The 10719-nt window shown below is 27.8% G+C and overlaps 2 protein-coding genes across 2 annotated transcripts; both read left to right on the forward strand.

Moving 5' to 3' along the window:
• Positions 1 to 6056: 6056 nt before the first annotated feature.
• LOAG_01698 (hypothetical protein) lies at positions 6057 to 6221 on the forward strand (the record flags this gene model as incomplete). The annotated part of the gene is made up of 1 exon (XM_003137236.2): positions 6057 to 6221. One exon carries the CDS (start codon positions 6057 to 6059, stop codon positions 6219 to 6221), a length of 165 nt encoding a protein of 54 aa, XP_003137284.2.
• Positions 6222 to 7889: 1668 nt separating this feature from the next.
• On the forward strand, positions 7890 to 10697 carry LOAG_01699 (lipase; the record flags this gene model as incomplete). The annotated part of the gene is made up of 6 exons (XM_020445817.1): positions 7890 to 7902; positions 8187 to 8392; positions 8578 to 8885; positions 9711 to 9909; positions 10255 to 10372; positions 10537 to 10697. The coding sequence occupies 6 exons, from the start codon at positions 7890 to 7892 to the stop codon at positions 10695 to 10697; spliced, it is 1005 nt and encodes a 334-aa protein (XP_020303764.1).
• Positions 10698 to 10719: the final 22 nt, after the last annotated feature.

Here is a 10719-nt window from a genome sequence, read left to right on the forward strand (position 1 = left end):
CTAACTGTAAGAATGTATAATAAACTACTTATTTCGAAATTTACATATCAGATAAGAGTAAATGATGCACAGTTAATGCCAATTTATTCCTACAGTACTTCGTGTTTTCGATGATGGACAAGACCGCCCGATTACTACGATCATACGTGTAATTTTGATAGAATGAAAAATAAATCGAATCTGTCTGCTGATGAGCTTGCATGTAAACGAAGAAGAACAGTTTGAGTAATTGTATTTACAAACATAAAGAACGGGATGAGATGCGGAAAAGTAGAGGCGGGAAAGATTGGTTAAGATATTGCTTGTAGCTTGTATGTCATCTCATCATGTTGAGAGATCGTAATAGAAACTATTAGGTTTAATTTGTATAGTATCATGGATCCTTAGGTTTTACTTATAAAAGGTATTCGTCTAGTTTTATTCTCTTTTATTCCTAGAAATTGATGAAATGTTTATTTGGAATATGCGAAGTGTGACTCTTAATTTCAGACCTAATTTCTACCTATTCCTTGACCTTTCATCTTAGTTCCTATCCATTCTTTGATCTTTCATCTTAGTTCCTATCCATTCTTTGATCTTTCATCTTAGTTCCTATTTATTCTTCAATCTTTCATTTTTATTGTTGTGATTTTTATAAAAAATATATTATTAACTGAGTGTTAATGCATTTTGATTGCTTTTTTCCCATTGAACTAGGATAAGGATTTTGTGGTCTTCAACATTTCAAGAAATCTTGCATGAACACACGGAATATAGTTTTGCAATTATTGAGAGTACTGATACTATCAGGAAAATTTATGCCACAAAATTATGAAATTATTAGCAATGCTTAAGTTTGGCTGCTAATCATGGCTAATTCATGAAAAATCGTCAACTTGAGAAAGTTTAAACTCCAAAATTATATCTATCTGTTTTCTTAGGAATATTAATTTGTGCTTGGCTCATTTATTGGTCTACCATTTTGTTTCATTTTTCCTCGTTTCTTTTTTTTTTTTGCTTAACAGTTACAGGTTAGACGTATGTATATATTGTGAGGGAAAATGTTTGCAATAAGTTAAATATCATGTGGACAAAATGGATAAATGTTTGTTTGTGGATAAGAATACGAATCAAAGCAGGCTTCAAAATAATTTCATAATTGAGTTAATTAACAAAAAATAAGCCATCAATAGGGATGAAGATTTTGGTTATGATAATGTAATCGAATGAATTACCATATCTTTCTATGAAACAATTTCATTCTTATGAAATAATTTAATCAATTCATTCATCTTTTATTTTCTTCCCACTTTCTATCGTTTGATTTCATTTTTAGTTCACTGATATTTATTTGTTTATTTATTTTTTCATGAATTCCGGTTCTTTCCTTTCTTAATTCGGTTTGTTGATTCCATAATCTTTCAATTCCTGAAGCATATTATTTGCTACATTTCGTATTTTGCAAAATTTGAACATTTTCCTGAAACAGCTCTTTGTTTCAAAATTCAAAATTTACGGGGAAACTCAAAAATGCTTATTTTTCAAGAGACTGTTTCATTTCATTGTTATATGCTTCAGATATCGTCATACTCTCTTTATATTTCATTCAAATGAAAGAGATGCAAAAGTGATAAAGCATTTTATTATTATATTTGAAACGAGAAACATTTCAAATGCTATCGATACTTGGCAAATTCCGATAACAGTAATCTTTTCATGATAGTAATCACCGACGACAGTAATCTCTTCATTATAGTAATCACTGATGACAGTAATCTCCTCATGATAGTAATCGCTGATATGGCATATTTCTTTTTAGTTCCTCTTAGTGATATTTTTAAAATGAAATTATTACTTTGCATAATTTACTTGGTATCACCATAAAATCAGTTATTTAACGTTTTTTTTTTTATCACTGCTTCAATTTCAATGTATTTTTTTCTAGTAAAGAGAAAATATTACGAATTCAAGGAGACATCTAACAATAAATAGTAAGAAATGTTTATTTAAATCAATTGGCATGGATAATTGATGGGAAATAAATCTCTGGAAACTACCTGACGATAGGTTGAATGAAATAAATTAGCAGGAATATTTGATTTCAGATTACTTCCATTTGTAGATAAATTAAATGGAGTAGTTTAGAAGTGATCTATAAACTAATGTTACTATGAAAAACAATAGTAATCATTTTCTTCAAGAATAATGAAACCCATTTGTTGGTATAATTCATATATTATTGTTGTTTTATCCTCTTTCAAATTTTTTTTCAAACTTTTTTAATTTTTAAGTTTGCAGTTATTTGTTAGGAGAATATATCTTAGTTTGAATGGATGCAAAACTCTTTAACTTTTATTTCTTTATCCCTCCTTTTGTCACTAAAATTGCAAGCAGAAGCAATGAATCAGTAATTGTTTTGTTGTAAATTTCCAATCTTACTGTAAATACCGTTGTGTACAGTATGTTGTTTATGTGGGATGGATTTACTGTATGATGTAAAATGTAACCTAAAATTGTATTCATGTATTCTAACAAAGAGTTCCATTCCATATGTGCTAACAAATACATTAATTCTTGTAATTTTAGAACTTATTGTACCAGAATCTTCCTTACTCAAAGAAACGGGGAGATCAGAAGCATTTTAAAGTTGTATTACAACTAGATTAGTTGCATAGACAATATCTAATACCATTGATTTTCCCTTTCATATTGTTGTCATCATTAATTTGTTTTATTGAAAAATTAATTACTAAATTGTCCTTGTCATATCAATCACTTACTGTAGTGAAAGCTTACTTATGCAAATTTGAAGTTTTACCAAGTAGAGAGGCAGAAACAACTCCCAATCGTTGTCATGTCAACTGTAAATCATTGACATTTGTTCATTGTCGCATGAGAGAGGTCAATACATCAGAAGAGCGTGTGAAAATGGAAAAAAAAACTGTTGAAGTTTCTGTAGAAAGTTGCAAACAAAAAAAAATGAATGAAATTATTAGATTAATATTTTACATATGTTATGTTTTTTTTTCTCTTATCAGAATTAGTTGAAATTTACTCATATTTATTGATTAATCCATATTATCATAACATTTGGTAAACAAAGTTGATATACGTATTCATAGATACAATCTTCTTGGCAATATCTATTATAGGTTAAAGTTCATAATACAGTAAACATGGGATACAAAAGTTCATATGGTAGATACTACTTTTTGCGGATATTACTTTTGCAAATCCTGCAAACATATTTCTTACATTAGAAAATATTTCTACAACTGTACGTTTAAGTAGATAAGATAGGTAAGGTAAATATGTATATCCATTGTTCATTTTGGCGTTTAGGAATTGTACTAGCTTTACAGTATCCACTTTCTTGTGTTTAAAATATGGCTTTACAGTATCCATTTTCTTGCGTTTATTTTTAAGATTATATGCAATAAGATGATATCCGTGGTACCTCTATAAATGGTAGCTTAACTTTGATTAATTAATTTGTTCCAATAGGTGTACTAGGATAAGCTAATTAATTAAACAAATACTGGAAATATGCTTACATCCTGCTATTTGGTAAGTTTTATTTTGGAACTGTATATATTAAGCTTAGACTATAATACATCTGGGCTTTCTCGTAATTTTTAAGGATGCATGTATTTTTGAATATTATAAATGTTGAAAGGATAATATCTGCTTTTGATTGGGAAAAGATTGTTTGATAATAAATATTATACTGTCTTAGGTATGTATGGATAACGGTATTACAGTATCAACGAAGTTGACAATCATTTAACGTTAAAGTTACGATCCATTTCATATTTCAAAAATAGATGAATCTTGCTTGTATAGAAACAAACTCATGACGCTAATATTCAAATTAATTAATGTTGTTGTCCACGAATTGGATTACTGATTAATATCCTAATGCATCCATTTAAATTTCGGAGATTTTACGTAAATCTCCACGAAAATACGTCATTAAATTTTGAATCCACTTAGATATATATATATATATATATATATATGTAGAGAATAGAAATTCTCATGAGGTCAAAGTTCATAAGAATTTGAATTCCTTTAAAAAAATTATTGATAGTAGTAATAAATCGGGAAGTTAGTAATTCATTGCATTACTTTAAGGCTCTGTATGATTTGTACTATACAATGACAATGTTAACATAAATGAAGTTGACAAAGTACCATGTAAAAGTTGACAAAAAAAAATTAAATTTTTTTGTTTTTTTAGGTTTGAAAAACTTTAAAGTTAGGAAATAGAAGATTGAATTTAACGACAAAAATAAAATTTGATGACAATTTCCTGATGTTAATCATAATGATCAAAAAGCATACAAAAACAACACCGTTAACTTAAATATTTCTCCAAATAGATCTTACTTTCTTGTTATTAAATTACTGTATTAGGTATCGTTGACAATACAAAACGCTTCCTTTTTTTTATTGCATAATTACTGTATTTGTTTTTTTTTCTCAAGAACTGCATGAACGGTAATTTGTTCCATATTCTTGCAGAAATTTCCAGGATTATCAGAATTACCGACATAAAAAGACACCAGGATTTAGACATCAGGAAAATGTCATACGATAAGTTTCAAAAATAGGTATAATATTTCATTATGCATCAAAAAGTAATCAGAAAAAGTGCAACAAAATCCAGCGAATTGGATATATTTCCGGATAAAAGATAATGCTGTTGTTTATAACAAAAATTATTCGTTGAAGGTTATGGTACTTCAGAGTACGATAATATTTGTTGAGGGTTACGGTACTTCTATCTCTCACTTGGCAATTATTCTTTTTCAGTTCAGTTAAAATTTATAAAAAAATTTGTTAATTGCCACTGAATAAAATGTTAATTGAATAAAATATTCCAAACGTATATATAATATAAAAGATTTACAATTATTTTTTCAGAAAAAAAAACCAAATACACACTTTGAATTTTGAATCACAATGCAATTAGAACTGCAAATGAAAGATATTGTAAGTATTATTTAAAATTAACATTGATTACTACGTTTTCTTTAAGCTTTAATTATAGTAATCACTTTTTAAACTCTTCTGACATCAACGGTTTTTAAGGAAATCAAAAAATTTTTAAGGAAATCAAAAAATAACCAAAATACCAATTCAATTAGGCAAAGAACATATGATATTTTCTTCCCAAGTAAGTTATACTTTAGTCATATTATAAGTTACAGTAAGTTACACTTTCCTAAGTAAGTTATACTTTCTATCTTTTCTACAGGTACAAAATGATTTGCAAATATCATATCAGTTAGTGCCTTCCATTCTTTTCATCATAATTGTGTTCCAAACATAATTTGTATATATGTTCAATTGTATCGATAATACTTGAAAGGGATAATTTCACTTCAGCACAAATATTTTCCTCAGTGTTCTCCTCTTTAAAGAGAGAGAAAGTGATTTTGATAAATTTATATCATACTTTTCTTTTTTTTTTAATTAAATTTCTGTTGATTTTTAAAATTTTTGAATAACTTCGCAACTTCGCACATATATTAAAAAAAAAATAACTTTCATAACATTTATAAGCCATTTATTTCAAAGAATATTTATAAAATATTGAAACAATAATTTGGATCATATTGGTGATTGTAATTAACAAGAAATTCGCAAAATTAATTAATAAAATATTGAAACAATAATTTGGATCATATTGGTGATTGTAATTAACAAGAAATTCGCAAAATTAATTAATGAGAAATTTACAAATTATAGTTTAATAATGATAAAAATATTATTCCATTTTTTTTTAAAAAAATTTTATCATTTACACTGACCATTCATATTTTTATCAGTATGTAAGCATTTGGTAATGATTTTAATGTTATGTGAAATTGAAGGAAGTTACATTTAAGATGTTATATACAATAAGTATATCACTTAATTGTTGATATTATTGTGTTTTGTGGTGATAAAATGAGGATCATAGATTAATGCTTTTCAATCTTTCCTTGACCAATGACCATTTTAAATTTTTATTTTGAAATAAGAATAACTGTAGTTCTTTTTTTTTTAATTAAACTAAGATGACACCATAGATGGCTGATTTAAAACTAACTGAACCACAATCCAGTCGATTAATCAAATGGTTTGGTAATTATCACCGCGAAGCCTTAATGGAAACTCTACCGATGTCTGATGTGCAGATATACTATTACAAAAATATCCGAACAGTATGGACTATCAAACTCTTGCCAATTTGAAAATATACTTTAATTAAAACTTTTGGCGTATTGTTGAACTTGGAATAAAATTACAGTGTAGAAAAGATGGCACGCAATTTTTAATATTCCCCGCAGTTACGCGGATCATCGGGATTGAGAATAGATGATAAACATTTATGAATGCATTTTACAATGTCATTTGTTTGATGAATTCGTTGATTAAGTAATTAATAAAAAAAAAAATGCGTTGTATGAAATGCATGATAATAATTGAACGTACAACAACCTTAATAATTGCTTGGTCATCTTCTAATGGTTAAACTTTATATGGTGAAACAACAACCTTAATAATTGCTTGGTCATCTTCTAATGGTTAAACTTTATATGGTGAAATATTGTTACCAGAATTTTAAACTGTGAAATTCATGGGATACGGTAAGCCTAAAGAAGATAATTGATTGAGTAAACCTTTTGAACGATATTAACAACATGAATGAAGTTAATTTATGAGAAATAGCAAATAATTAAAATAATGAATAAAGAAAAATTGCTTGAATCAAAAGAATGAATACATACCTTTTGACCCTTTTTATCTCCTTCATTAAATAAAAGTGAAAATGAAGAGAAACATGAAATGATTAATTATTTACCTAATTAATTAAACTCAAAGAAGTTCCGCCACTTTACTTAATTAAAAGGATGCATTTCTCCTTTTTTTTCCCCCCCCCCCTCTTCTCTATCAGTTATTCCACGAATAATATCATTTGGAAATACGATTGATAACAATTTACAAAAGCCATTTCTCATTAATTAGTTCCAGTATATCATATCCATAAAGTTTATAAACAATGGAATGTGTTTACCATTTTTTTTTTCTTTTTGAGAAATCTTTCAATTCCTGTAATAGAGGGAAGAAATAATGTTCATCATTTTGGAAGATATATAATAAGATCTAAAAAAAAAAGAGTTAGTACTAAGTTAACTTTTAATTTATGAATGTGAAAACAGGATCAAGAACTTTTTCCTGAAATGGTTTCTTATTATGTATTCGTAAAAGTGAATCAAAATTTTTTTTTTTTAATAATGCAAAAACTGTTCATGAATAATATGAATTTTCAAATAAGCAAAATTTTATTGTAATCATTTAGTATGATAGAATTGGTAAGAGAAAAGGATGAATTTTGTCGCTAAAACTTGAATGTTGACAAGTCAATATAGTAATACATAATCTATCATCGAAAAGATCATAGTAAAACTACAAGAGTAGAAATAGTAAGTGTAGTAATTGTAATAGAGTAAATGGTTAGTGATTTTAAACAATGCTCATTTTATGGATAATGAATTTATTCGTAAGAAGATTGGAAAAAGGTGAAAACAAGAAAGGATTGATTATTCATTCATATATTTCCCGGACATTCTCGGCAATCGTAATTTCATCATTTAAATTCTCCACTATTCAATTAATTCAGGGCGAAATTTCAACCCATCATTGGTTTTGTTACATGTAGAAATATTAGGGGCAATAGTATCTCCACCATTTATCATTGGTCAATCACAACATCATTTGTATTTGTGAAAAATTCACTTTCAATTGAAGAATTTTCAACTCAATCTTTATCCGATCATTTTCAACATTCTTATGTGAGTTTTTCATTCTTCTCTTTCCCTCAAAAAAATTTTTTATCCATTACAGATATTGAGAGGAGAATGATGAATGAAAGTAAAAAGGTTGAAATATTTATTGTTTTAAGCAAAAAAGAGAGGAAGAGAGAGAGAGTTAAATTTTTAAAATCAAACTTAATTTAATAAATACATTCATTAGTTGCAATTGAGATTTAACTAGTACTTCCAAATTTGCAATATTCATTTTAGAGATAGAATATATATATATATATATATCATTTTTATGTGGATAGTTATAAATATTAATTATTATGATTAATTAAACTGTTAAACTTCCAGCTTATTTATGAAATTGTCATCCTTAGGTGTCACATTTTCTAGGCTTTTATTATAGGCGTATTTGGATTTTAATATTACACTTATGCTCATTGGTAAAAGGACAAGGTAGTCGAAATCGACCAAGTGGACCACTTACTGATGATTTTCAAAATTGGCTTGTCGCAAATGGTTATGAAAGTTTAAATTTTGATCGACCAGATATTGGTCCAAATGGTAGCTTTGGTGGTCGAAAGAAGAGAGGTCAAAAAGTAAGGAATTTTGATTAGTTATTTTCTAGCAAATGTATCTTATTAATTAATCATGATTGAATATTTCATGAGATCAATGATCAATGATATCTCAATGAATAGATGATCACAACGAGATATTAATCATTACCTACTCGATGATCTTTAAAAGCAGATTAATGATAAAAATTGCAACCTGTTTGCAGATATCACGTGAACCGGTAATTTTTGTACATGGTAATGCAGATGCAGCATTATACATACAACCACCTTTAGCAACCGGATGGTCACGTTCAGTTCAATATTTCCTGGAGCAGAATTATACCTCAGCTGAATTATATGCAACAACTTGGGGTGATACCTGGGCAGGTGGAAATATTTTGACTGCTTATAGTACCATGCATACTTGTGCTAATCTCATATATTTGAGGAAATTTCTAATTGCTGTATTGGATTACACTGGTGCATCTAAGGTTGACGTCATTGCACATTCTTTTGCTGTACCATTAATGAGGTAATATCTATTGAATTTTTATTGAATTTTAATAATGGGAAATTTCTTTTTTTTTTACAACAAACAATGAAATCATTAAGGTATTCTTACTTATTCTTTCAAAACCTTAGACAAAATATAAGGAATAGTTTGAAGAGAATGTAAAGTATACTTAAAATTATACTTAAAATTCATGCTTAAAATTTTAAAATTTTAATTCATACTTAAAATTTATTAATGACTAAACACAAGTACTCATTCCTTACATTATGAGATACATTTAAATGAATCTTTTAGTTTCGAATAGAAGATTTTTGATGTAACATTAAAAAATAGATCCAGAATTATCGATGATCTGAAAGTTGTAAGCTTTAAAAATTAATTTTGGTACAAAAAGCTTTGTTTCATGAAATTAACCGATGTAAAGTACATATTTGATATTTAATCGTATTACTAGGGAATAGGGAAATCTTAAATGTCTATTCATATTTTGTTTTGATTTCGTAAAAGTAATTTTTTGGAGTTTATCGATTTTTTGATTGTTTAATCACAAAAAGAATTAATTTTTTCGATTTTTATGAAAACAAAAGGAAGAATTAATCTTTTTTTTTTTTACTAGTAAAAGTATATCATATATTTTCAAAAATAGAGAGATAATCAAATTTATTGGTAATAAACGAAAAATGTCATTCGAACATAATTATGCTTATGTAAATAGCTAAATGCTTTGCAGAAAGTTTCAAAGTAATTTAATTGAAATTGGCTTCTATTTTAGATTATTCATAGATTTAATAACGTAATAAAAAGTTTAAAATGAAATCACTACAGTTAAAGATATCTTTTCAGAAAAGTTCTAAAAGGTGGCAACCTGATAGCAACTGATGGAAATTGTGTTCTTGGGAAACCGTTAGGTCATCGTGTGGATACATTTTTGGGTATTTCCGGCGCTAATTACGGTCTTTGCGTCTGTCAATTGGCACAAACGATACCAGCCTGGTGCAATGCTTTAGATGGTTTGTATCCCGGATATACGTGTGAAGATCAGGTAAAATCCTTTATCGCTATAAACTTACCTTTTGATGCTTCACGAATATGTCATCCAAATTTCTGCAACTTTTTCTTAAATGACCATTTACAGTTGTGAATGAGCTATCTTTTGTGTAATAATCTTTTCTTTTTTTCCTAATGTTAACTTCAATTGATATTTGTAACAAATAATGATTCAAAAATTCATTGACATTATAAAATTTAACCAAATATTTGCACCAATTTAAGAATTTTTCAAGTGTCCCTGTTAATTACCAAAGTCTAACAAGCAGGTCTAATATTTTGCAAATAATTAATGGAAATCTTGAACTAATTAGATAAAGAAAATATTTCTTCGCTGCAGTTAATTTGCGCTTATCCTGATTCCGAATGTAAACAAAAGAACTACTCAGCATTTTTGGAGAATTTAAATAATGATCCGAATCGGGAAGCTGACCATGTATATGCTATGTGGTCCGACGGTAATCTTTTATTGTTCGAAGCTGAAAACTATCAATTTGAAAGCTAAATTGGCAATCCTTTGGAATGAATTGAACAACACCACTCAACTTACAGGAAAGTGTCGTAATAAAATTGAAGGATAAAAAAAACTGCACAAAAATAGCACGAAAGTACACTTTTTCAGTAGATGAAGTATTGCTACTTCGAGGAATGACCTGGGGCAAACCGACCAGTCGTATACCGGGAATGAATGGCCGCTGGGTATCCGACAGGAATAGTCACATGGCGATGAAAGATTTAACGGAACTAAGACAGTACGAAGCTGTTGTACATCATTCCATTTAATTTATTACACATTTTTTTTCTT

This window comes from Loa loa (genome assembly GCF_000183805.2).
Source record: "Loa loa unplaced genomic scaffold supercont3.132, whole genome shotgun sequence".
NCBI lineage: Eukaryota > Metazoa > Nematoda > Chromadorea > Rhabditida > Onchocercidae > Loa > Loa loa.